The following is a 27563-nucleotide window of genomic DNA, read 5'->3' as shown; positions in this document are numbered from 1 at the left end:
GAAATTCTAAGAGGAACTCTTGTGTCCCTTTAAAAAGGAGCTATATAACTCTGGTAAAAAATTTTAAAAGTACAGAAAGCTTTAAAACATAAAAAAGCTTATGATTTTAGATGTCTAATTCTGTAATAGAAGACTACTTAATCATGGCTTAATCTAGAAACCATAAAATGTGACAAACGTCAACTAAGAATTTTCATGTGATGGATACCATCACAAGTGAGTCAAATGATAAGCGGGAAGACACACTCATGCCCTGGGCAGGGGGCTGATGACAATGGGGCTGATAATGTCAGATGAGATGCTGGAAAGTGGTGGGAGAAATGTGACCACAAAACTGGAAGCTGCCAAGGTGTTTAAAGCGAAGTAAATTTTATAAAAATTTTATAAAAATTCTATGTTTTTGCTACATAGAATGCAAAACACATGACTAGTGTATTAATCTGTTTGCTATTAGCAAGGCTGTCTGCCAATAGCAGATTATCATCTTTCAGAAGACTTGAAAGTTACACATGGACTGATTCTACAGGGGCTAATTCCAAAGGGCTCTGCAAACACCAGGAAATGTGATTGTCCTCACTCTCCACGAGAGAAGCACACAGGTCCTACCTATAGATACATTGGTCTTTTGTTGGATTGGCAAACATACAGAAATTTGATACTATATTATTGAGACCATAAGAAATCATGATATATATATTCAAGATTAGGTACTGCGTGGAAATGACTTAAATACCCATTGCCTTACAGTTTAGTGAGGGATATGGGTGAGGCTAGAAATGCTCTGCAGCATGCCACAGCTGTCACTGGGCAATGCTAGTGTCGGGCACCAGCTCCTATAGAATCAGTTCATGTGTAACTTTCAAGTCTTCTGAAGATGATAATCTGCTCTTGGCAGGCAGCCTTGCTAATAGCAAACAGATTAATGCACTAGTCATGTGTTATGTATTCTATGTAGCAAAAACACTTATAAACTAAAAGATAATTTTTACCATGTTATAGATACAACTTACAACAGAGAGGAACTTCTGGAGAATATTAGCAGATGAGACAGACAGTAGCAGTGAAAGGCAGCTATGAAATCACGGTAGTTCTACAGTTCACTAGTATGTGGTGTCAGACATTGGACCCGGGGCCTTATGCATGCTAGTTAACAGCCCTACCACCCGCTAGTATGACCAGCCCAACAGTTGATGCTTTTCCAATTATGACTTAATACTGAAATATTTATTTGCATTTGATGACAAACAGCACAGTGTGTGCTATGATACATAAGTCTAGAGGAAGCTGCACTCTGTGCACAGTAAAAGCATGTGTATGTATACATATGCATGTGTGTGGAGGCCAGGGGTTCATACTGACTTAGTGCCCTGGATAACTGGGGCAGTGTCTCTCCCTGAATTTGCAGCTCGCTGTTTGTCTAGATGGCTAGCAAGTCCCTGGAAATCCTCCTGCCTCTACCTTCCTATGGTAGAAAATATTTAATTTCAATCCAGGGTGTCTACCCTGTCTTTGATCATTCATTTCCTGGATAAATGACCCACATGACCTTTATGTTTATAATAAGCCTTTATTAGTACTAGTGCTGGACAGATATCTACCCTCTATGCTATTAAAATCTATTTCCGACTGATAACCCTGAGTTAAGTCCTTACATAGTTTCATTTTAACTCCAGTTGGCCAGTCCCCATGGCCATGCTTTCTTGACTCCTAACTCATGGTGTCTTTCTCCTTTTTCCACCTTTTCTCTCTCCTCGTGGTCTCCTCCTACCCCAAGCCTGGGAACCCCAAGCCGGCCTACCTCAATTCTGCACAGCTGTTGGCTGTAGGCATCTTTATTCACCAATCAGAAATAACTTTGGGGAGGGGCCAGGTCACATAGTGTCACTTGGGCCTAAGAGTGGACTCTTCTTGTCTTTGGGGCAACCAGGTCTTAGGGACCACACCTAGCATTGCATTATGTAGCAGCAGGCCAACCCCCAACAGCATCCCAGCGCTGGTTATGGCTCCCGTGCCCAATGGTTTATGTTTTGAGGGATCTGAACTGAGTCCTGAGGCTTGTACGGCCAGCATTTCACCAACTGAGCTTCCTCTCTACCCCAGGTATTTACTTTAAAAATGGATTTATGCATATTTCATGATAGTAAATGATTAGAGCAGACTCCTGTCGGGATGTATTCTATACATACCTTGGTTTTACAAATGTTGCTAAGATACCTGATTCTGATGTCCTCCCACCCCAAATTGTCACCAATATCCTAAGCAACCCATACATAAATGAATTAACACAGTTTAACTTCATGGGTCAACTGTACTTTGATATTTTTTAATTTTTTAAGAACATGCTTGGATTTTCAAATAAGTTGAAAATACTGTGACAGCCACTGTACGTAGCTCAGAGAGAGCTCCAGGCTCATCTCACCATCCACTGTATGGAGAAAATGGCAAGAGTATGAACTATGCCCAGCCCTGTAATCAACCCTGCCTGCCAGCTCCTCCTGAAGTCACTCCATGCAGGCTCTGATGCTGCTCCACACAGCCCTAGCAGAGTTGTCCAACCGAGACTAGCTCCTCAGTGGACTGCTCAGGGCTCATCTATTCCGGTCTGTTGCCGGTTCTGTCAGCCCAGTTGCTTCTGGTTCTCCACTTAGCACAGTGAGACAGACAGGGGGGTCCAGTCTTGCAGCAGCAGCTGCTGTGTCTATTCTTGCCGTTCACACTGCTTCCCAGTAAACATATGCCGGAGAAGCCCTTGGTCCACAGCAGTGTCTTAAAGCACAGTTACCATGCAACAGCCCAGAACCTCGGACTGCTTCCGTGTTGGCTTCTTTCCCCCAGCGAGAGCCAAAGCAAAAGCTGGGCAAGCAGTTGTTTCTCTAATTAAAGCCACACGCCCAAGTCCCGCTGGTAAGGTCACTGGTGTGTTGTTGGGGGTTGGTGACTCAGAACCACTTCGTGTGTTCCAGTCTTGAGTCTCCCCAGTGTATGACTGATGGGCGTTATGCAAGCCCTTCAAGCTGAAGAAGCTGTCCAGGAAGGAAGCAGTTAGCAGTGCCAGGGTGCTCAGCTGTTAATGTTAATTAGGGACAACGGATAGGAGAAATGCGTGCTTCACCGAAGAAAAATGTCTGAACACCAAAATGTAAATATTAGGAAAACTTTGCAAGGTATACAATAAAAAGGAAAAGAAACTTTGACTCTTTAACAGTCCAAGCAAATCCCAGGTCTGGCGAACACTGCCAGTTCTCGATTACTTGAATTAAAAACAATAAGCTCCCACAAAAAAGTATAAATACAAGAAAAACTCAAATATTTAATATACCCTGGAAGAAAGAATTTTCAGCAAAACACAAATTTTAAAGCATTTGTTTATCCAATTTTAATTTTTTTTACTATAAAATAACTCAACATATCCAACCTCTTTCCCTCTGTCCTTTCTCTCTCTCTCCCTTTCTTTCTCTCTCTCCCTTCTTTCCTTCCTTCCTTCCTTCCTTCCTTCCTTCCTTCCTTCCTTCCTTCCTTCCTTCTGAGAGTTCCACAATGTAGACTAGGCTAGCCTAAAACTCATAGAGACCCATGGGTCTCCCTGTTCTTTTTTTTTTTTTTTAAATCTTTTACTGCAATACAACAATGAAGTGAACAGTAATTAGATCCCTACCAATTTCCCCCAAACAAACAAAGAATGTAAACAGGAAAATGACTCTGCCTATGTGTGCAGCTTCTCAAATCATGTCAGAGGGTCTCACATTCAATAATCAAGACATTTTAAAATAGCAGTAATTATTTTCGTTTTAAGAAAAAGCACCCTTTCTACCCTCCCCACCCCATCCCCAGCACTGAACACGAAGAATGGGCTTCCTTCTGCATCAGTCTCATACTAATGTGAAGCAGCAACGATGACTATCAATAATTTGGCATTTCTGTTTACAGATGCTCCAATTTTTCCCCCTCAATTTCAAAAAGCCATTATCCAGTGTTGCCATAAAACAGACTGCAGGTTTTAGGTAGCAAAGATTCTTTCAGAAACCAATGTTAAGTCAAAGAAAAGAGAAAGCAGGGCATCACACTAAATTTCTGGATCTAGTACACTAGAAAGAATGAAACCCAGGAAAAGTTACCTACTGCTTAGAAGAATAACGACCTGTAAAGGCAGATGTTTGGTTGTATAGTATTTTACACTGTGTGGATCTTGCAGCATCTGCTAATTGAAGCAGACATGCAACTGTATGTATCCCTGCCCTATATCCTAGCTCCCCACCCCTACCAACCTACTACCATATTATGCCAAATATTGTGGATATGAGCCCACGTCACCCCAGACAATCCAGTGAACAAGGTTAGTGTAATGCACTGGTGTGAGTGTGAGGTAGAAAAGGGTCTCCCTGCTCTAGTGGACCGCTGCCCATACAGTCCATGAGGGCAGAGGGAGCCCTGCTCTAGTGGACCGCTGCCCATACAGTCCATGAGAGCAGAGGGAGCCCTGCTCTAGTGGACCGCTGCCCATACAGTCCATGAGGACAGAGGGAGCCCTGCTCTAGTGGACCGCTGCCCATACAGTCCATGAGGGCAGAGGGAGTAGAGGTTATGAAAGGGGTTGGGGTTCAGAAGCCCTGAGTGAATAAGCCACACTGGACCCGCACTCAGTAGGCAGATCAACTTTACTTAGGGTGACTGAAGGCTCATAAAGTTTGGGGGGACTGAGGGATGGGCAAGGTCATTGGCTGGGGTTGCTGGCTGACAGGTTTTGTTAGGAGAAAGGAAACTGGTCCTATGAACTATGAAGCAACATGAGGTCCCTCAGGTAGAGATATATATGGGGTGGGGGGCTAGATCAGACTAGACTAGACTAGATCAGAGAAGGAGATGGGAGTCTCCCATATTGCCCCGAGCAAAGAGGCTATCTGGTCATGGTGGACTTCAACGTTAATTAGCAGTTTCCCCACAGAGACCCACTTGCTTCTGGTCCCTCAGTGCTAGGACTAAAGTCATGCACCACCATCGCCTGGCTGCAGTTCTGTCTCAGGTAACAGATTTGATAATGAGTAAGGAAATGTTATAAGGAAATGTAATTTGGATTATAAAATGCTTGCTTTCGTAAAAATTCCTCACTATTATAGGAGCGTGAGGCTGGGACAGCTTCTCCAGAGGGTCCCTGATGAACTCGGGAGGATGGTAGAATATGAGGGGAGCAGAGGTGGGTAATGGTAGGAGACCGGGGCTGCCTAGGCTCAGGCACTAGGTTCTGGGAGAGGACAAATGGGGGCCACACAGGCAGCCTAGAAGGGGCTTACAGCTCAGTTCTGGGTTTTGGACCATACAGTTTTCAAAACAAAAGCATTGAGGTTTCATTTAATATCCAACTAGCCATTGTGAGGGAATAGACCAGTGTGAGAAACACTGACCAAGCTCTAACAGAACTCTCTCTACATAAGCAGTCATGGCAAAACCACACACACACACACACATACACACTCACACACACACTCACACACTCACACTCACACACACACACTCACACACTCGCACACACACTCACACATAAACACACACTCACACACACACACACACCCCACTGAGCGTGCCCTGGAATCAGAGAGAACTAGAAGCACAGGCAGCTCTGTGCCTCCCAGGTCTTCAGCATCATTTGCATAGATCGCAGTGACCCCACAAGGTTGTAATGGAGCAGCAAAAACAAAACACAACAAACCCCTGTCGATCAGGAGAGCCCACTACCAATGTGTGCTAAGCTCCTGTGCTCCCAGTAGGTTAGGAGCATAGCCATGCAAACTCCGTGCAGCACCAGCCCTTGACTAAGAGTAAGCCGCTGTGCTCCAGAGTGGCTCTGTTAAACGTGACTGTTGTTTCAGGGTGGACTCCTGCCTATTCACTTTGGAAGTCTGCCTCGTTGTACCTGCAGAGCCCCCGCCTTCTATTCGCCATTCTGTTGATCTGTCTATGCTTTATCCTTGTGTTTTGTTTTCTGTGGCCTTAAAAACAATAGACTGCATGTATAAACATGTAAATATACACACCATTAGCATCATGTAATATGTAAGTGTGTAAGTTGTGTGAGGATACTCCACGGTGTTCATACAGAAATAAAGTGCTTCATGATTCGTTTCACAGAGCGTAGCCCTATTGTGGCCAGGCATGGTGGTACTTTTTTTTTTTTTTTTTTGGCTTTTTGAGACAGGGTTTTTCTGTATAGCCCTGGCTGTCCTGGAACTCACTTCGTAGACCAGGCTGGCCTCAAACTCAGAAATCCGCCTGCCTCTGCCTCCCAAGTGCTGGGATTAAAGGCGTGCAGCACCACGCCTGGCGATGGTACATTCTTATAATTCCCAATACTCAGGGAGGTGACACCTGGGTTACATGAGACTTTCAAAAAAAAAAAAAAAAAGAAAAACAAAACAAAAAGAACCAAAAGCATATCCCATCATTAAGCAATGTAAATTTGATTTTATTGAACATAGGAAGGTATGAGCTTACACATGACCCTGTACCTGTTAGCTGTACTATTACTGGTATGTCTAAAGTTATCTTTTCATTTTACATGTGGTGGTAGTACTGCCTCACCTGATCTTCTAGAAGAATTAAGAAATGACAAAGCACTGGGTTCTTTTTTTTTTTTTTCAAATTTTTATTAGATATTTTCTTTATTTACATTTCAAATGCGATCCCGAAAGTCCCCTATACCCTCCCCCTGCCCTGCTTCCCTACCCACTCACTCCCACTTCTTGGCCCTGGCATTCCCCTGTACTGAGGCATATAAAGTTTGCAAGACCAAGGGGCCTCTTTCCCAATGATGGGCGACTAGGCCATCTTCTCATACATATGCAGCTAGAGACATGAGCTCTGGGGGATACTGGCTAGTTCATATTGTTGTTCCACCTATAGGGTTGCAGACCCCTTCAGCAACTTGGGTACTTTCTCTAGCGTCTCCATTGGGGGCCCTGTGTTCCATCCAATAGATGACTGTGAGCATCCACTTCTGTATTTGCCCTGGGTTCTTAATATATTCCCCCTTTCATGGTGAGCGAGGACCATGGAATTGGCTTAAGAATGTAAGACACTTTGGGGCTTTGAGTTACCATATTAAAAGTCCAACAACCTTGAGGCTTTTGCTCTGTAGGGACATCTTGAGCACACAGAGATACCACTTGTTTGAGAAATAGCTGAAACACTGGATCAGCTGGATGTTTGAGTAAAAGCCCCTAGCTGACTCTGTCCCAGGTGGAGGACATCTGCTCTGGGTCCTGTCTCATTTCTGGTCCCTAGGACCTATGGACCCAATAAGCTCTGCTTTAGAACACTCGCTTCCGGTTTGCAGCAGGGTAGTCTTAGATAAGGGTAAGTAGACTTTTTTGCTCAGAGTAAAGAGAGAGACTTGAACCTGTTTTAGGCTATAGATTTAAAGTTGTGAATTACCAGTGCAAGGCTGGCACTTGAGGGTGCTGGAATGCTATGAAGGAGGGGAGGGAAAGGACCCTGAGGTGTCTGCATTGTTAGTGGGCAGTGGGAGAGAATTCCCACGCTGAATTCTGAAGGAGTCCTGTGTTTAACTTTGTCTTGATGCGTGGTGTTACAAGGGCACTATGGAGTGCCAAAGCCCAAAGATGGGGCACTTCTTCTGGTATCCTGTGACCTTAAGCTTTGAGAACAGGTAACTGTGGTACTAGGGGAACCCATGACATAGTGCTGTGGGCCTTCCAAGTTTCTCTGAGGTCAGAGACACTGGGAAAGCTTAGACCTGTGACACATTTTTTTTTCTCTCAAACAGGAACATTTATGGTTTTTTTTTTTAATTTTTGTTTTGTTTTGTTTTGTTTTCAAAACTCTGTATAGCCCTGGTTGTCTTGGAACTTAACACTGGCTGGCTTTGAACTCACGAAGATCCACTTGCCTCTGTCTCCCGATCGCTGGGATTAAAGGTATGCACTATCACTGCCTGTTGCTAAACTTATCTTTGATAGCATCTTTAGATGATTTAATTCTGGGCAAGATCCGAGTCCCCATGCCCTGGGATGTGTTGCCCCCGCCTGCCTGGGCTCCATTGTTCGTTCCCCTTATAGACAGGATGTATAGACTCTGCTATATCTTTCTTGTCCTTTGGATGGATTTTATTTAAGGCTCCAAAGCCATCTTTCATCAGGTTTGCATGATGGAAGATGAATCAAATATCCCACCCTAGCCTTGAATGCTATTCCCAGGCTCAATGATGGTGGTAAAAACAAGACAGAAGTTTCCTGTGTCTTTCCCGTGTGCCCTTCTCCCTGGCAAAACAGGTCTGTTTGTACTAAATGTGCACATACATATGTGGGCAGGAACAGTAGGCGATGTGAAGGTTCTGGGTAGCAACTGAGATGCTCCACAGCAGGCTCTCAGTGGTGGTGGACCAGCATCACAGTGTCTAGGCGTTTTCAGAAATCAGATTCTCAAGCCCACCCAGACCCACAGAGACTGTGGCTGGGCCCCACGGAAGGGTCTGACATCCTTGCTTCAGAAGAGGCTTAGAGAGCATCGTATGTGTGCTGTACTATATTTTCAGGAGGAGTCCTACTGGGCAAGAGGCTTACGGGATGGCTGCTCAACCGTGTTGCTTCCTTGCTTAACCCTGACAAGGGCAGTGGTGGTGTGGACAGACCAACTTCAGGAGGTTCTGGTTTCCTTTGTGGTTGTGACTAACAGGCAGCAGGAAGGAGGATGCTATGAACCCCGTTTCCAGGGTTACCTTCTTGGTGCTGATAGCAGGCAGGAAATTAAAACAATCTGTGATAAAGCTTTGTTCTTATTATCCACAGATGGCAGCTTTCAGATATGTGGGAGCAAACTATAAGTAAATATAGCTGGAAAACTTTATTATTGAAGAAAAATGACTTGGTGAGGTCAAGTTTACAGTCTGGGTTCATTTTAATGAAATGTGATATAGGTAAAATACTAGCATCAGTTCTACACAAAGCATTGCCTTTGGAGGACAGTTAGGCTTCTTCTTGGTCTGATTTTCGGTATATAAACATTTATATCATCTCAAGTCAAAACTACATGGAGTGGCTGGGGAGATGGCTCCAGTGGTCAAGGGCATTTGCTGATCTTCCAGAGTACGCAAGTTCAATTCCAAGCACCTCTAACTCCAGGTCCAGGGGATGCTGTGTCCTTCTGTGGACTCCAGGTGTCTGCATTCACATGAGCACACACTCCATCCTCATACACACAATTAAAGAAAAAGCCTCTATCTTTTCTATCATCCCCAAATTTTCTCCTTGTCAATTTGCAATCTGTTCCACTTCTCTGCCCCCATAAGCCACCTATCCCCCGCCCCACTTACTATACTTTGGCCTTTCCTTGAACAACTTCACACCTAGGGCAATAATCTGTCAATTGGCTGTCTTTTCAGATTGCACAAAACTGAGCTGAGAAGAGTGATATGGCTGGGAGATACAGCCTCCTCAGATACCACTGCATATGTGATCTGTCATTGGCCGATATTGCTGGGCCATGTTTCTGTGTGACTTTATGCCACGCAAAGACCTAACATACCATTATGTGTCAGTATGTTTTTCACCAAGTTCGTTTTTCACTGAGTTATACATGGCAGTTCTATTTATCTATGGTATCTATCATCCTTTTTTAAATTTTGAAGTAATTTTAGACTTATGACAAAATTACAAAGATGGTACAGAGGGTTTTCATAGACCATCTCACTATCTTCTACCAAAAAACTCTCTCATGCCCATGGTACAGTTGCTAACACTTAAGCCAATATTGGCATAATGATATTAACCAACATGTTTTATTCAAATTCTGATTTTAGTTTTAATTGCACTTAGCTATCATATTTTCACTAATCTACTCTGACAATTTTACAGCTTTTTCATGTTTTTTATGACCTTAATGATTTTTCAAAACATTGCCCATGGAGCCATGCCTGATGGTACAGTACACTCTTATCATCCCAGCTACTTGGACAGCCAAGCTGGGCAGATTGGTTCAAGTCTAGCCTAGATAAGTTAGTGAGCCCTTATCTCTAGAAAACTCTGCTAAAGTGATCTTAAAGTGTAGCCTATTCCTCTTCCTGATGATTAGACTACAGTTGTAAATTTTGGGTGGTATCCAATGTCATTATGTCCTACAAGTGGTTGAGTCACCCCTGACCTACCAAGTTTCTCCACTGTAGAGATGCCATTTTTCCCACTGTGCCTTGCCTAAGGTCCAACAGCAAGCTGGGTCCTACTTAGCCTAGCTTGAGGCTGACTCTAACATGTGTAGTCGTGAAAAGTTTGTTCCTTTGCCAGAGAAAATGGATATCTGGCATCCCCTGCTTTCCTTAGTTCGTTTAGAAACATGCATTGTTGTGTTTATACTCTCATGTTTATTTCTCAAGGATTTCGAGTGATTTCAAGGATTTTAGTGAGCTGTCCATGCCTTATCATGATACTGAACTCTTAGAGAAATCCAGGGTACTTCTGGGAACACCACGAAGCTATATTTAAATTGCTTTTAGAAATACAACCAAAGGTTAGGGCAGAGTATTCTGCATAGGTGACTGCTGCCGGAGAAGGGCTATTTACTTAGAAAATGACGGGGCTTGTCCCTGTTGGTCTGTATTTAAACCCTGCACATGCCCATTCTTGCTGGCCACCTAGTGACTCCTACCACTCAATCCAAGGTGACTCCAAGTGACCTGATGAAACAGAGGCTTCTGCATGACTCAGTACCTGAGCCCCTTGAAGGTCAGGCAGTGGGGGTGGGCATTTGTCTATCTCCGTGACTCATAGCCTGCCTTTCCGAGGGGAAAATTGCTGTGGGCAGCTGCAAAGCCATGCTCATCCCCCACACTTGTCTTATTGTACTGCGTGGACTGGGTATCCCCGGATCCTTCAAGTCTACCAAGCCGTGAGATCAGGGGTTTCCTGTGCATGTGTGACAGTGACAGGTGACACTTGCATACAATGTTGTCAACACGGTGGCTATATCACAGAGATGACTGTAGCTCATATCCCTTTATCTTTCTGCAGCCAGGGCAGGATGCTCTTGCTGTCACAGGATGTTAAGCGAGCTGAGTGCTCCCATGGGTATCCTCTGGTTAACCTTTTCCTTTGCACATGAGGAAAGGATTGTTACCAAGTGCAGCCTTTAAACCTAAGGCATCTTGCCTGAGCTGTCTCTTGTCTGCCTGGCCATATGTGTGAGGTTCACAGCTTACATGACTGCTGCCCCCTAAAGAGGCATACACATACAGAATATAGGATTTATTTCATTATGAAGGCAACCACTTAGAGTAAGTTTGACGTTTCCCTTGGTAATTTTGGAGAAGTTTGCCAAGTTTGTCGGTGTGTGGATTTTTGTACATTTTTGTTAGGAAGTGTGATTGTGGGAAGAGTCGACCCCCGCCCCCCTTTACCTCCATGCACAGCCGCTCACTTTATCATGCCCTTCCCCCTCCTCCCTTCCAGCTCAGGATACAAATGCATTTGGAAGTCTGCATTTCTCCTGAATGTTTTCGATCAATTAAGGAAGAGAGACAGCTTGCTTAGAAGGGAAAGTTAACTAATTTCCATTTTTATTTTAAAAATATTTACTATCCTTCAGTATTTAACCAATTTTGTGTTTTCCCGGTTCCAGATGTCCTGAATGATGCTATATTTGATGAAGATCATGACGAGATGGTGATTGTGAAGGACATAGATATGTTCTCCATGTGTGAGCATCACCTTGTTCCATTTGTAGGAAGGGTAAGTTCTCCTTATTGCCTAACTATTTAAGAAAGTATAATGAAAATCTCAAATTAGGACAATTGTATTTCAAACTGTCAACTGATTCTTAATATTCTCAATATTTACAGTCTACACAGGTAATTTTTGACTGTTTTGGCTAACCTAATAATTGGAAATTTAAGCTGGGCAGTAAGGTCACATGCCTGTAACCCTAGGAGGCAAAGGCAGGCAGATCACTGAGTTCAAGGCCAGCCTGGTCTACAGAGAGAGTTGTGAGTTCTAGGACAGTCAGGGCTACAAAGAGAAATCCTGTTTCAAAAACCAAAAACTAAAGAGAAAAGGAAATTTAAAAAGCAAACCAAGCCAGGTGATGGCATATGTCTATAACATTAGCAATCATGAGGTGGGGGCAGGAGGATGTCTCTTTGGGACCAGCCTATGCATATAGAGAGACTTTGTCTTGAAAACAACCCCCAAAGATGGCCCACAGGGACCTTTCATCATTAGCACTGTGTTTGTTGGTTGGGATAATAAGGTTAGGCTTACCCACTTTAAGGTGGTTCCTGCTGCTCTGAAAAGCTTTGCCCTGTCTTTGAGTGAGCCGTTTGCTCCCAGGTCCATGTGCACAGAGCATGACATCTGTGACCTCAGCAGGCAGGACTGCAGGGCTTCTGGAGCCAGAGGTTATGGTATTAGTGGGTTTAATTGGATTCTATCCCTTTTTACATTAGGGAAAGAGAGTCGAATGCAAGCTAGATAAGTCAGAGTTGTCATTAGATGCACCTTCGAGGACATGAATGTTGACAATAACAATGCCCTCTTATGCCAGCTCTCAATAGTTTAATTCTAATTTGACTTTCCAATAGGAAACTTGTAGGCTATATATGAATATTTAATATCTTCTTTGCTTTTTGTTAAAATATTTTTACTTTCTTATGGTTGGAAAACAGAAATGGCACGAAGTATGAAGATTTTCATTGTCATACATTATTGTATATTGTATATAAACCACAATTCTGCTCTTGTTTTCTTTTCTTGCTGTTAAAAACAATATAGCCTGAGCAGGGCATGGTGGCACACACCTTTAATCCCAGAGGCAGAGGCAGGTATCCGCCTGGCTTGTATATCTAGTTCCAGGTCAGCCAAGGTTCTTACAAAGAGAAGCTCTGTCTTGAAAAGCCAATCAGTCAAAACAAAACAAACAACGAAAAACCCCAACCGACCAACCAACAAACAAGGTCACTCTCAAAGCTAGTATAGTCACCAACTTTCTCTTGGTCTACATATGCATCCATTTCTGCTGGGATGTATCTAGGAATGGGGTTGCAGGGTCATAGATATGCCCATATTCACCTTACTCCCTGCTGGCCTTCAGCTCTGCAAAGGAACATGTGGGAGTTATCAATATTTTATATTCCAGTAGCACTTGGTACTTCCTTCTTTAGTATTTAGTACTGTCTGTCTGTCTGTCTGTCTGTCTATCTATCTATCTATCTATCCTCCCACTTATCTATTATCTATCTACTCTCTGCATACTTTTAAAAAACTTTTAATTGATTCTTTGTGAATTTCACATCATTCACTCCAATCCCATTCATCTCCCTGTCCCTTCACATCATCCTCTGTCCTTGCAACTTCTCCCCTCCAGAGAAAACAACCAACCAACCAACCAACCAACCCCCAACCAACCAATCAACCAACCAACCAACCAACCCCCAATCAACCAATCAACCAACCAACCAACCAAACCCCAACCAACCAATCAACCAACCAACCAACCAACCAAACCCCAACCAACCAACCAACCCCCAACCCCCAACCAACCAACCAACCCCCAACCAACCAATCAACCAACCAACCAACCAACCCCCAACCAACCAATCAACCAACCAACCAACCAACCCCCAACCAACCACTCAACCAACCAACCAAACAAACATACAGAATCCTGCCATGGAAGCTGTGCTGTGTCACGGTATGTCACCATGTGTCACACAGTATACTCTTTTGTCCCAAATAGCTTTACTTGTGAATGTTCATTGCAATGAGGTCCGGTTTGAGGCCATCTGGCTTCTGCCATACTTATCAGTCAGTACTGGACCCTCACAGGGATTTCTTGGACATTCCTCTGTTGCTCTGTGTCATTGAGATCCTGCAGTTTTGGATCTGAGGGACCTAACCCTTCACATACTCCAACAGTTCATGGATGGGTGGATGTTGGGGTGGGCTAGCTCAGGGCCCTGCATCTAGGCTTGGGTGGAAGCTGAGTTAGTCAATCCTCCAGCACACCTGGGCCTGCTCCATGGAATAACAAGGAATAACATCATTTGTATGTACAGTTCCTGCCATTTAAAGGAGTCTCCCTGACTATACTGTCCGTGATGTTACAAGCCTATTTTTTTTTTTTTCCTTATTGAGTATAGTTTTTCTCGACAGGTTTTCAGATTTGAATTAAGAATTTTACTAAGGAACATAACAGGTTTACTTTTAATTTGCCATTTCAGTAACAAGTTTGTTCTTAAGAAGTTTCTTCATATAATTTGAAAGTATGTATGGAATTGCTTCATAGGTTTATCCCATTGTCACTGTGATAAACTTAGCCTGTGTGTATGCTAGGGTCTTCCTGTATCTGTTTGTGTTGTTATGAAGTGCTTTCTGTGTCTTCATTTAGCTGGTAATCTCTCTCTCTTCCCTGAAGGTCCATATTGGCTATCTTCCTAACAAGCAAGTCCTTGGTCTCAGTAAACTTGCCAGGTAAGTATGAGGTCTCTAGAATTGCTCCTATTTGCCAAGACTCTCAAGATTTCTTCCAGGCTGGAGCAATGGCTCACTGGTTAAAAGCACTGACTGCTCTTCCAGAGAGCACCAGGGTTCAATTCCTAGCACCCACATGGCAGCTCACAACTGTCTCTAACTCCAGGATCTGACACTCACACAGATGCATGCAGACAAAACACCAATGCACCAAAAATGTAATATAAAATGTCTTCGACATTATAAAATGTCTACCTTCTGGATCTAACTTAGAAGTTAGATCTGTTCTTGCATAGGCAGCCCTAACATTGTCTCTGCCTCCTTCTCCCTCACTGCCTGTTCCTCTCTTCCCCCAAACCCATTACTGAGGTATGAGCTCACAGCTTTCTCTGTAGAGTTTTCCCCAACTGGAAAATATCCGTCACCCCCAGTCCAGCCCTGGATCTTAAGAGGAGGTTAGTTAGCGGTGAGAGATCCGAGAGGAAGCACACACGTGAGTCTAGCTGCACTATCTTTCTATCTGGGGAGACAGAGAGTAAAGAGTATTTGCATATATGGAGAATAGTACCCAGAGCATAGCAGGAAGTACATGTAAGTCATGCAGGCAAAAAACAGATCCCAAGACTCACAGTAAGGCCTACTCTTCTGAAGCTATCATACGTCTCCAAAGCCTACACTGATTCCCAGTGAACTGCACACAAGCAGAGGCATTGGCTTGTCTCACTCTTCCAGGTATTCTGCCAAGGGTCTTGCCCAGCAGTTGAACAGAAACAACTAGAGACTGCATACTTCACGTCAGTGAGTCTCTCTATTGTCTTTTCTCATGGGTGCTAGGAAGGACGTGCTCTGCTAGCCTGCATCTATCCTTGGCTGGGCCTTCTTTCCAGTGTGAATCCTTCCCGTTTTCAAATACGGCTGGATTGGTCAGTGTTTCCCAACATTACTGACATAGATAAGCTTTCTCTCCTCTGTGAGTACATTCATGTTTACAAGGGGACAGAAAGAAAGCGAAGGGTTTCACACATTGCTGTATAATAAGGTTTCTCTCTACCGCACACTCAATTATGTATTGGAAAGTCACTCATACACATCATAGGATTTCTATCCCCTGTGAACCCTGTGGTTCATGTGATTGAAAGAACCGTGAAGGGTTTTCCTGTTGCTTACACACAGGGTTCCTCTCTAGTATGATTCATAGGAAGCAGCCACAACCACTGAAGGCTCTCCCATGATCCTTAGGTACACGGTGCTTCTGTCTGGTGTCAGTCATTTCGAGTTTAGAAAGCACTGAGATAACTGAGGGTTCCTACCCTCCTTGTATTTATATGTCTTCTCCATGTTCCTCATTTTCACAGTGGTCATACTTAAGGATGAATGACCTAGATGGAGCACCTTTTTGCGTGTCTTCTGAATCTGTCTACATCTCCACTCTGTAGCTTTCTTCTGGAGTTTTTATAGCACTTACACTGGTTTGCAGGCCTTTCTATTATTGTTTTCTGTTTCCAAGCTGTTAGGGTGTTCTGGTGTCTTTACCAGGACTCTTGGAGGTCACACAGTAAGAGGAGCCAAGCCACTTGGGACCCTGTTAGCATGTGAGATACGAGGTTTTAAACTTTTGATCAGCCTGCATGTGAGGCTCTGGCTTCCTGCTTTCCTCTGTTTCTCAGTCCGGCAGGCAAGTCCATCCATGTCTAGGTCATTGGCTCTGTGGCTACAAGGCTGCACCTCCCTTTACTTGGCCTGTTCTCCTCCTCTGCTCTTTTTCCTGCATGTTCATGAATTAAAAAAAATTTTTTTTTATTTTCAAGCTGAGCATAGTGGCAAACCTTTAATCAGGAAAAAGAGGCAGGCAGATCTGAGTTCAAGGCCAGCCTGATCTGCATAGTGAGCTGCAGCATAGCCAGGGTTATGAAGAGAGACCCCGACTAAAAAAAATAACACAATTTAAGAGAAAAAGAATTTCCTACCGCCTTTACTTGGGATTTTAGGAAGAAGAGGTGATGTGTTGTGCATGTATGGCAATTTGTGTTTAGCTGGAAGTCAGTGTGCAGGTTTATTTATAGATCTCTGCTAGGCCCCACACGACGGTGGCCTAAATGTCCTTATGTGTTTTAATTTGTTTTTATGGAGTTAGTGAATCCTGTGTAGGTAGGTGTGCTGTGTTCGAGCTGTGTGTATGTACATTTGTCCATGCATATGAAGTGTGTGTGTGTGTTATGGATTAAGAACCAAATGGACGGGTAGGTAAAGAACTACAGTCATTGCATTTAAAGCTAAGTTTGCTTCACTTGCCTGAGGTTACAGTGACCTCAGTCACACTGGAACAAACGTGTTTCTGTGACTGATTGCTCTGTGGCTTTGTGTTATAGTGAGATTTGCCATAGTCCTAAATGGTAGCCCTCATCTTGTTCATTTCTTTCTTGGAATCTGTATAAACCTGTGGTGGTTTAAATGAGAATTTCCCGTTGGCTCACAGGTTTGAATACTTGGTCCCCAGTTGGAGGTACTGTTTGGGGAGTCAGGAGGCGTGGCCTTGCTGGAGGAAGTGTGTTTATGGGGGTGGGCTTTGAGGTTTTGAAGCCTTGTGCCATTCCTAGTCTGCCCTCTCTGCTTGTGGTTCAAGATGTGAGCTCTCAGCTTGCTGGTCCAGCTTCTGTGTCTGCCTGTTGCCGGGTCTCCCCACCGTGATGGCGATGGACCCATAAGTCCAGATAAACCCTCCCCTTTATAAGTTGTCATGGTCATGGTGTCTAGCACAGCAACAAGAAAGCAAAAGCAGTCTTCCCCCAGTTACTTACTCCCAAATAATAGTGAGAACAGTTGATTTTATATCAGCTGTGAGTGACAGCATCATCAGTGTGCTTATTGTACAACACAGCCATAGGTGCAGGTTTTCTGGTCTTCTCTTTCCACCAAGGATGTTAATTCTGCCTTTATCATGGGAATCCGGCATTGCCGAGTCTGTAATACACAGTCTATCCAGGGAAGACTGAGTCGGTGATGGCTTCCATACTAAGAAGTGTCACAGAGCACTGTAAGCTTAGGTGTGGCCTTTTTACTTTCCTCTCTTTGGTGCTCAGCTCAGGTCCAGGGCCTCATTTAATCTAGGCAAGTGAGTGGCTCTACCGATGAGCCATACCCCCAGGCCTCTGAAGACCTTGAAGACCCCTGCATGATTGACAGCATGAGAGATGACTTCTCGAGTGACCCAGTGGGGCCATGAAATAAACGACGACTCAGAGGCACAGGAGGACAATCGTGGTTATGTCCTTTCCTGGTGACAAGACCTTAAACAGCTAAATCTTCTATGGAGCATTACAAAGAAGCTGATTGCTAGCGTGAGGGCTTGCCATTGCGCTAATAGGATTAAAATTTAAGAATAAAATGGAACACCAAACCAAGGCATTGGGTGTTCAACCGCCCATTTCTTTTAAGAAATAAGAATGCTTAGAGATCAAGGGGTAATAAAGAAAGCTATGTCTTAGCGAAACCTCACTGTTCATTTTAATCTTGTGTGTGCAGTTTGTTGTCTGCTCACCTTTAATGCTTGACCTTTCCATTCCAGTGAAGTCAAATATCAAGCAGGAAAGCCTCAAGTCACAGGAAGACACCAGAAGTGATTTGATTGGATTCTAGTGGAAGTCTAGAGTAAACTCAGACCAAAAAGCTGTATGTTTTCTTGCCTTAGAACAATTGAATGAATATAATTAAATCTTGAATTTGGAATTGTAGTTCCTAGGTATTGACTTACTTGGCTTGGATGGACTTTCCAGGTCAGCTACTGCAATGGTCAGAGAGAAGGAAACAGCAGCCTTCTCTTGAAGGGGGAACGGGACGAGGTAGCTTCCACCAACTTAGCCAGAGCATCCTTGTCTTCCTAGTTAACCTGTGTGAAGGCAGCTGTGGTGCACGTCTTCCTGTGGACCAGGTGCCCCAGCCTGGCCTTTCCCTTGACGATGCGGTAGGGCACCCCCATCTTCCCCCATCTTTCAACACAGGACAGACAGGAAAACCACCAGCTCAGTGGGGTCTATCATGGGCAATCACCACCAGCTGAGCCTTCTTGTTCTCCACCAAAGAGATGACTGTATTGGCCCCTGCTCCAAGTTTTAAAGTTTTGATTTAGATTTCCTTAATGGCTGAAGATCCTGCTGTTTGCCTTTTTATCATGGATTTCCAGGGCTCTTTAAGCAGGCATGACTGCTCGCGCACATCCATGCTTTTCATCTGTCTTGCCTCACACAGCTCCCCTTCTGGCTGTCAAGTGCTTTCCCCTTCCTCTTCTCACTGCCTCCTCCCACAGCTGAGCTTCCGGTCCCCCCCCCCCCGCCCCCTTATCCCCACCCCCAACCCCTGGGTTGTGTATTAAGGCCCCAACTCTGTTCTGATCTAAGGGTCCTTGAATCTGCTGCTGGAATGTTCTTTCTCAAGTGCAGACTTCATTATGCTGCCCCTTTTGTGACTGCCCATAGCTTTTAAGACAAAGTTCAGGTTCTTTGGAATAATGGAGAAGACTCCAGAGAGTAGAAATTGAAGTCTAATCGTTGAAATATTGAATCAGAGATTGCTGGAGATCTAACTGACTGAGGGATCCATTCTAATATTTAGAGATAAAAGTATATGTATCAAAAAAGATAATCTTAAAAGCCTCAATGAATCTTTGTTCTTTTTGAGACCAGGCCGTACTCTGTAGCTGAGGCTAGTCTAGAACTGGCAGTCCTCTTGCTTCAGCATCCTGAGCACTGGCTTTGCAGGGGTCAGGCATTACACCCAGCAAATGTATGACTCAGTTTTCATAGCTGAGGTGAGGATGCAGTACATGGGAAGCCAGGAAAGCTGCCTGTGAACATAGAGGAAACGGAATGGTTAATGTTGCCATGGGGTGCCCAGTTCCATGAGTGTTCCTTGTTGACTCGCCAAAGCAATCACTCATTTGGGATGTATTGCATTCATAGAAGAGCCAGGTATAGTGGTGCACACCTTGACTCCCCGCACTCAGGCAGGAGGATCTCTGAGTTCAAGGCCAGCCTGGTCTACTTGGTGAGTTCTAAGGGAGCCAGGGATATGTAGAGAGACTGTCTCACCAACCACGAGACATGATTCATAGAAGAACCTGAAAAGTTGCCTGGGTAAAGTGTCAACAGGAGTCACCTGCTCCTGATGACATAGCCTGCTAAGACTAGGTAAGTTACAGACTCAGCTCATTGACAAATGACAGTGGCACAAGTTCTGATTGTTACAGAAACATGTTAGTTGCAATGCCATTTTCAGACCCAGTGAGGCTCACTCCTAGTGCTTTACACGAAGTCAACAACCACTGCCATGGAGGTGCGCTGAGGGAGGCTGTGATGACCTCCTGGTCCTGTGTGGGGGCGGCCGTGCCGTGGGGATGTATAAGCAACTGCACTGAGAATACACAGGACCTAGCACTTAGCCATAGTCTGTCCACATGGCAAGTCAGGGCACGGACAAGATCCTTGGTTATCAAGAGCAGGAAGAAGTGCACACAGGTATGTGTTCCCAAAGCCCTGGCAGAATGAATACCACCTGTGCAGCTTTCAGTCGGCCTGAAGTGATCAGTGCGGTGGGTGGGGATGGGGAGTTGGCTCAGTCCCACAGTCTCTAAACATTTCGTCCAAGTTTTCTTCAAAAATCCAACTTCTCTTTGAACCAAAGTCTCTCAATTGTGGGCTCCTGTTTTTTGTTTGTTTGTTTGTTTGTTTTTTGTTTTTTTTTGTTTTTGTTTTTTAAAAGAGTACATTAAAAACAAGGAAATCCTTTACTCTAAGAGGGCAAGAACCAGGGCACAAGCAGGGTACAGTTACACTCAGAGCCAAAGTTCAGTGTCAGGTGTCTGGGACTCCTATCTTGGCTCCAGGGGTCTGAGCAGTTCCACCTCCCTGAATTTCTACCCATAGCACATAGTCAGTCTAACAGGCCCAGGTGGCCTCACGCCACAGCTACTGTCCTTGGTGGTCATCCTGTGGCACTGGCATTTCCAAAATGTGGGGGTGTCTGCAGCTGAGTCACACTTTCATTGGTAGCCTCCTGTGATCTTTTATCAGAACTCTGACTCTGCCACAAGCTGCCAGATATCAACTTCTCTCCATGACCCTTTCAATCCTGGGCCTTCTGCTGCAACTGAGGTTGCTCCTTCACCAAAGGCCTCTTCTGGCCTCTCACAGTACAGAGCCTCTGCTGCTTCTGTGACCCTTTCATGTCACTAAGCTCAGCTGTCAGCATGAGATGCAACCTTGGGCCCCTCTGCATTATAGCTCTGTGTGCTGACCCTGAGGAAATAACTCAAAACATTTCCCCTTCATGACACTGGTCTCTTAGTCACAGATAGTTCTTCAGCTCTCGCTGACTTGTTTGGATTTTCCCAGCAGAGTGAGGGTTTTACTTCAGGGGCATTGGTCTTTTGTTAATCACAGCTGAGTCTTCAACTCCAGCTTAACAGACACAATAGATTCTTAATTCAAAATATCACATGAAGGCCCCGATAACTAGCTATGGATTCACTCACAAACCTGGCTTCTGTTGTCTGCATTGTTCTCAGCGATGTCTTTACACTTCTCAGCACAGCCCATTAGGCTTGACGGCCTCTCCAGCCCAAACACGGTCATGTCTGTCACAGCAATGGTCCACTCTCTTGTACCAGTGTTTTGTCTTATTTAGGCTTACTACTGCTGCTGCTGTGGCCCAACACGGTGTAGATGGCAGTGTTTAGATGGAACCTGTGGTTTATTCCTCGGAGTCACCATTTCTCTAGGAGCGAAAAATCTACATTTTTTAACCACTGAACCCAAGACATAGAGTGACTCGTGCCATGGGGGTCTCCGGATTGGGTGGTCAGTGTGATGATGCTGTGCAACTGATAGGTGCATGTTAGCTAAGATGGAGCACTTTGCCAGAGGTGTGTATAGGTGTGTGTGTTCTAAACTGTCTCATAGAAGAAGTGACTCTTAATGGAGTCCAAATCGTGAGCAGACAGTAATGTTTTAAAGAAATATTCTGTCATGCCAATTGCTGCCCTCACACAGGTTGTCCATACTACCACCTGGCAGGTTTCACTGCAAGGCCAGGAGCCTCTTATTTGGGAGAGCATTAATCCTGTGAAATACTTATATAAACCCTTTGTGAAGAAAGGCCTGAAGAAATCTAATCTTCTCTAATCTGATTACTCTAATAGATTTAGCTGGTTCAGTAGTTGACCTACTATTAATTAACAAATAGCCTTTTTATTTTTAACTTGAACTTTAAGCTCTGATAAAACAATATGATTAATTAGAGTGCCTGAGACTCAGCTTGAATTGATGACTGGGGGCGTCAAGATTTGTTATTCCCCCGTCGTTATGTTTGCCCTAAGTGAGCTCTACACTCGGGGCCCATTAGTTCTCCCAGTTTCTCTTTAGGGGCATGGGAGCAGAGCTGAGGTGTGTTCTCTGCTTGAATGCTTCCAAAGGCCATTTCCCCTGGCCACACACCCACCTTTCCAGCTACAAGCTCATTGTCTCACGAGGCTTTGCTGAATTCATTTTATTAAACACGTGACTAACCAAAACATTTCTTCTTTTCTAGGATTGTAGAAATCTACAGTAGACGACTACAAGGTAGGTATAAGCTTTATCAACAGAAAACATTTCCCCTATTACAAATGTAGTAAATGTGACGCAGAAATCGAGCCTTCCCAGGGAGGGTCCAGAAACTTGTGTTTTAAACCTGTAGAGGAAGCCCCGCCGTGCTTTCAGGCTCCTCCCGTGTCTACGCATGTACGGACATTTTCAAACCAGACCCTTTACATCGAAACAAAAGCAGGCTCATTTGTACACACAGCCTTTCCCATTTCCTGTTCAACACACCTTAAACAACTTCCATACCTCACACCCCTAACCACGTGGCTATTTCAAGATCCATTGTGTGAACTAATCCCCCAGCCAACCTCTGCTCTGGGAGGCATTTGGATTTTGTCAGTTTCCTGGCATTGGCATGATTCTGAGGACATGTTTGCATGTATCGAAAAAAGCAATCTTCCACCCAGATGCCCCTCAACAGAGGAGTGGATACAGAAAATGTGGTACATTTACACAATGGAGTACTACTCAGCTATTAAAAAGAATGAATTTATGAAATTCCTAGGCAAACGGATGGACCTGGAGGGCATCATCCTGAGCGAGGTAACCCAATCACAAAAGAACTCACATGATATGTACTCACTGATAAGTGGATATTAGCCCAGAAACTTAGAATACTCAAGATATAAGATACAATTTGCTAAACGCATGAAACTCAAGAAGAACAAAGATCAAAGTGTGGACACTTTGCCCCTTCTTAGAATTGGGAACAAAACACCCATGCAAGGAGTTACAGAGACAAAAGGATGGACCATCTAGAGACTACCATATCCGGGATCCATCCCATAATCAGCCACCAAACGCAGACACCATTGCATACACTAGCAAGATTTTGCTGAAAGGACCCTGATATAGCTCTCTATGCCGGGGCCTAGCAAACACAGAAGTGAATGCTCACAGTCAGCTATTGGATGGATCACAGGGCCCTCAATGGAGGAGCTAGAGAAAGTACCCAAGGAGCTAAAGCAATCTGCAATCCAATAGGTGGAACAACAATATGAACTAACCAGTACCCCCTGGAGCTCGTGTCTCTAGCTGCGTATGTATCAGAAGATGGCCTAGTCGGCCATCAGTGGAAAGAGAGGCCCATTGGACACGCAAACTTTATATGCCTCAGTACAGGGGAACGCCAGGGCCAAAAAGGGGGAGTAGGTGGGTAGGGGAGTGGCGGGGAGGGTATGGGGGACTTTTGGGATAGCATTGGAAATGAGGAAAATACCTAATAAAAAATTTTAAAAAGAAATGAAATCAGCAAAATAGAAACACACACACACACACACACACACACACACACAGCAATGTTCCATTGTGTCTGGCCTTTAAACCTACCTCTTTGTCACACCCTCAGTTCAAGAGCGCCTCACCAAACAGATTGCGGTGGCCATCACAGAAGCCTTGCAGCCTGCTGGCGTTGGAGTAGTGATTGAAGCGACGTAAGTCCAAACCCGCCTTTGATAATGACTCAGGAGCATCAACACCAACCTCTGCCTCTAGTGCCGCTCAGCTTCTCTAGGACCAAGTAACGCTGCTGACCCAGGTGCCAGGGATAGAAAAGATTTTTGTTCTGATTTTAATTTTATTTGGATCCTGTGCATGTGTATCTGTATTTGTGGAGGTCAAAAGGAGAGTTACAGAGAATTGTGAGCCTCCCAAAATGGGAACCAAATTCAGGTCAGTTGATGTTCTCGTAACCACTCCAGCCCCTAGCTTTTTCTTTTTTCCCTCTTGTGAGGGCTCTTGGAGTCCTAAGCATCACTGCAGAAGTTTGTTTGCGGTCAGCAGTATTTTTTTTGTGTCTCCCCTGTTTCCTTAGCTTTTTCATGAACACACATTTGTTAAATAGAAAAAAAGTAAGACCTGGTACAAAGGGCAACTGAAGACTGTTTATAAGGAGAACAGACAGATATTTTCTAGTTTTCAATGTCATTGTTAACTGAGGTTTTAGGAAACAGAATCACTGCTGATTGTATTTATCAGGCCGTGTCTTGAGAGCAAAGAGGGCAGCAGCGTTTAAACCAGAGTAAGGAGTGGCTTAGTCCTCAGAGTGCCATTTCTCTAGGCAGGAAAACATTCAGGTGCTACCTTGAAACAGTGTTGCCATCCTCACGCACCCAGGACTTCTCACTGCGTTTAGCTGTAACTGCAAAACCCATCTATCCAGCTCAGAGCTCAGAGGCCCTGTGCAGTTCCACGGGACCAACTCTTTTGGATCCCACATTGGAGTGACAGCGTGTGGTGTTTGTCTTTCTGTGTCTGCCTTCACCTCATGTAATGGTCTCTAGACACACTTAGACTGAGTTATGAGAATTATACACATTGTATAGGACGTCCTCGCCCATGCTATGGAGGTCCCCAAGCTTTGGCCTTGGTATGCTGTCTGTCTTCGCCATGTTGCTTAGACTCACTGACCACTTTCCCCTGCATTTGTTGGCATGATCGATGTCCATGAGCATCTCTCTGGACACCCTCTTTGGTACAGTGCCATCATACCACAGTCCTGAGGGTGGAACAAGCCCTCTGAAGTTCTTTTAATTCAGAACTACATTCAGCCACTCAGCTGGGAAGTTTCAAGGAGTTGTCCTGACTAAAAAGCCCATCTGTTGGGCAGTATTAGATACTTAATAAAGACTGCTTCAAAATTGGAAGAAAAAAAAAGAACTTATGTTCTCATTCACCCAGGAAGAAAGTTCTGCTTTCCTCTCCAGATTTGGATGTATCAAGGACTCAGCCACGAATAGGAATAAAAGCCGAATGAGATAAAATGATTCAAGAGAAACGTTCATGTTTTCCTAAGAGGGGATGTTTTGATACTCTGGATAACTGAACTGAGACCAATTTTTTGCCCTGAGTTTTATTTAACTGAAATAAGTGTTGTATCTGCTCCTGTCTGCTTTTAAACCAGCTTGTTTTCTTATAGACACATGTGCATGGTAATGCGAGGCGTGCAGAAAATGAACAGCAAGACTGTCACTAGCACCATGCTGGGCGTGTTCCGGGAAGACCCCAAGACTCGGGAGGAGTTCCTCACACTAATCAGGAGCTGAGCTGAGCTTCCGTGCTCGAGCCCTGGTTTGCAGACCCCGCTGCTGCGGCTGTTATCTGTCTCAGTCGTACATTCCAGTTTCAGTTGGTACACTTGTGAACTTTATGTCTCATCATGAATTGTATTTAATAATTATTTATATAGATACGTCAAATAAAGGTGATCAACTAAGGGTGAGCTTCCGCTTTCTTCTCGCCACCGTCTTAGTGGCAATGTTAAAGTGAACTGCCAGGAGTATAGGCTATCCACAGCGACTGCTGCCATTCAGAGCCCCCAGGGATGCTGGGAGGAGGGGGAACGCATGCATTTGGTTGACATAATCACTGACTCATTAGCAGAGGGCACTGGGCATTCAAGGAGCCATGGCCACTATGCTGTTTGCTGCCTCCAGTGGGCATAGTCTAACGTTGGAGTGCTGGAGATGGTGAGGGGTTCAGAGAGCATTGCCCTCTGTGTTCAGAGGCCCACAGACACCACTCTGTTTTGATCATGTATGTGAAGCTACCAGGGACATTTTCTTCTTTATATTAACTGTCCAGCTATAACACTAGTCTCTGAGGGAAGGTGGTGGGATATCTGCCTTTAATTTTGCTGTGAGTTAAAAAGACAAAATTTTCACCTTCTATATTTTGAAATTTTGAGAAGGGAGAATCGCTTTCTGCAGTAGTTTATTCTCATGTCAGCTACGTGCATTTAGGGGGTTGACTCGGTGCCTTGGTGAGAATATCACACCATTTGGAGAGCAGGTACTTCCGCCATCCTTTCGGACAGCCGTTACTTCTCAAGTTTATAAGTACTGACTCGGCACATGGCTGATCTCCTGTAAGAAGTTCTTGGGAGTTTACTTTGTCTATTCCATGGAGATGCTTCAAAGGATTTTCAAAAACTCGTATGAGGTATTTTTTGCAATTATTTCCAGGATCTTTTGGAACTGCCGCTCAGTCAGCTCTGTGGGTTCCCAGCTCCTCACAACTGCCGAGAGCATAGGATGATGAGGGAGGCCAGGGAGCTGTGCCCACTGCTCTGGACAGGCCATGCTGTGGCCGTTGGTGCACAGAGGACTTCGGTCTAGTTCTTTTCTTGTTGGTGTGTGCCTTGTCTTCAGTACAAGTGTGTCCAGAGGTGTAGCTGTCCGAGAAGTGTGGCTACGTACCAGTTACCATGTCCTCCACTGGGGCAGTGAGGGCCAAATCAAATCGCAGCATTCTTGCTCCCCTGCAAAAACACAATCATCATAGCTGTTACAATGAAGAGTTCTCCCTCTGGCTGACATAGTGCTCTTTAAATGAATTCCTGTGGTCTTATCTACCACTTAGACACTCAACAGCTTATGATAAGACAAGAGCTGGTTTTTAATTTTATTTTTTTTTTCACTTCTACTTTTTCCTAGCAGTTTCTATATTTAGAGTCAGGTTGATTTTGAGTTTCCTTTGAAATCTAACCTGATAGCAGTGTTAACCTGCTTTGCTATTTAGACATTTCTAGGTAGAATGCTAAGTACGTAGCCTGTGCTTGGTATTTTAAAGTTAACAAAACCAGTGTGACTTGACTTAGAGGACCAAAGAGATTGTTAGCTATACCTTTATCTTTCTGGGGGGTTGGTCACTTGTATCCCTTCTGAACGACCCTGTTGGGTCATTCTCTAGAAGTGTTCTTAACAAATGCCTGACATCTCCAGGCTGTGTTCTCATCAGCGTCTGTGTAGGGGTAGCCTCGTCTGTCTCAGGCTCGTCTGAAGTGTTTCAAAGTGACCTTCTCACATCCATGACACCGAGTACATTTGGGGAATTCTTAGGAATTTGATGTAATTAAATATACTGTTCAATTACACTGTGTGGATTTACTGTATGTATATGTATGTTACTGAAGGTTCTATTTAAATGATTAAAGTGTTTTTAATTTTGTTCTTGTGGATGTTGTCTTTTTTCAGTCACCATTATAAGTACATTATATCAACTAATTTGATTATTTTGGTTCTGTTTTAGCTAAAATATCCATCACAAAGGTTTTGTTTACCCAGTTAAGTGTTAGAGTACAAATCTCAATGATAATTTGATGTAACCTGAGGCTTTGGTAGTTTCTCTTTTATTATTATTATTTTTTTAATTAGGTATTTTCTTCATTTACATTTCCAATGCTATCCCAAAAGTCCCCCATACCCTCCCCCCCACTCCCCTATCCACCCACTCCCACTTCTTGGCCCTGGCATTCCCCTGTACTGGGGCATATAAAGTTTGCAAGACCAATGGGTCTCTCTTTCCACTGATGGCCAACTAGGCCATCTTCTGATACATATGTAGCTAGAGACATGAGCTCCGGGGGTACTGGTTAGTTCATATTATTGTTCCAACTATAGGGTTGCAGATTCCTTTAGCTCCTTGGGTACTTTCTCTAGCTCCTCCATTGGGAGCCCTGTGATCC

At 44.3% G+C, this 27563-nt stretch overlaps 1 protein-coding gene and 1 pseudogene across 1 annotated transcript in view; both read left to right on the top strand.

Moving 5' to 3' along the window:
* The window catches only part of Gch1 (GTP cyclohydrolase 1), a 35519-nt gene extending 8473 nt beyond the window's left edge, over window positions 1–27046 (top strand). The window contains exons 2-6 of the mRNA NM_008102.4: window positions 11620–11729; window positions 14410–14465; window positions 22047–22078; window positions 23448–23532; window positions 25017–27046. Coding sequence (NP_032128.1) covers window positions 11620–11729; window positions 14410–14465; window positions 22047–22078; window positions 23448–23532; window positions 25017–25143 — 410 coding nt within the window. The 3' untranslated portion in view covers window positions 25144–27046. The remainder of the gene's footprint in view (window positions 1–11619; window positions 11730–14409; window positions 14466–22046; window positions 22079–23447; window positions 23533–25016) is intronic.
* Gm18811 (predicted gene, 18811) lies at window positions 2370–3034 on the top strand (annotated as a pseudogene).
* Window positions 27047–27563: the final 517 nt, after the last annotated feature.

The sequence above is a fragment of the Mus musculus genome, chromosome 14, assembly GCF_000001635.26.
Source record: "Mus musculus strain C57BL/6J chromosome 14, GRCm38.p6 C57BL/6J".
NCBI lineage: Eukaryota > Metazoa > Chordata > Mammalia > Rodentia > Muridae > Mus > Mus musculus.
Note: the sequence above shows the minus strand (reverse complement) of the source record. Positions and strands in the feature narration are given on the sequence as shown.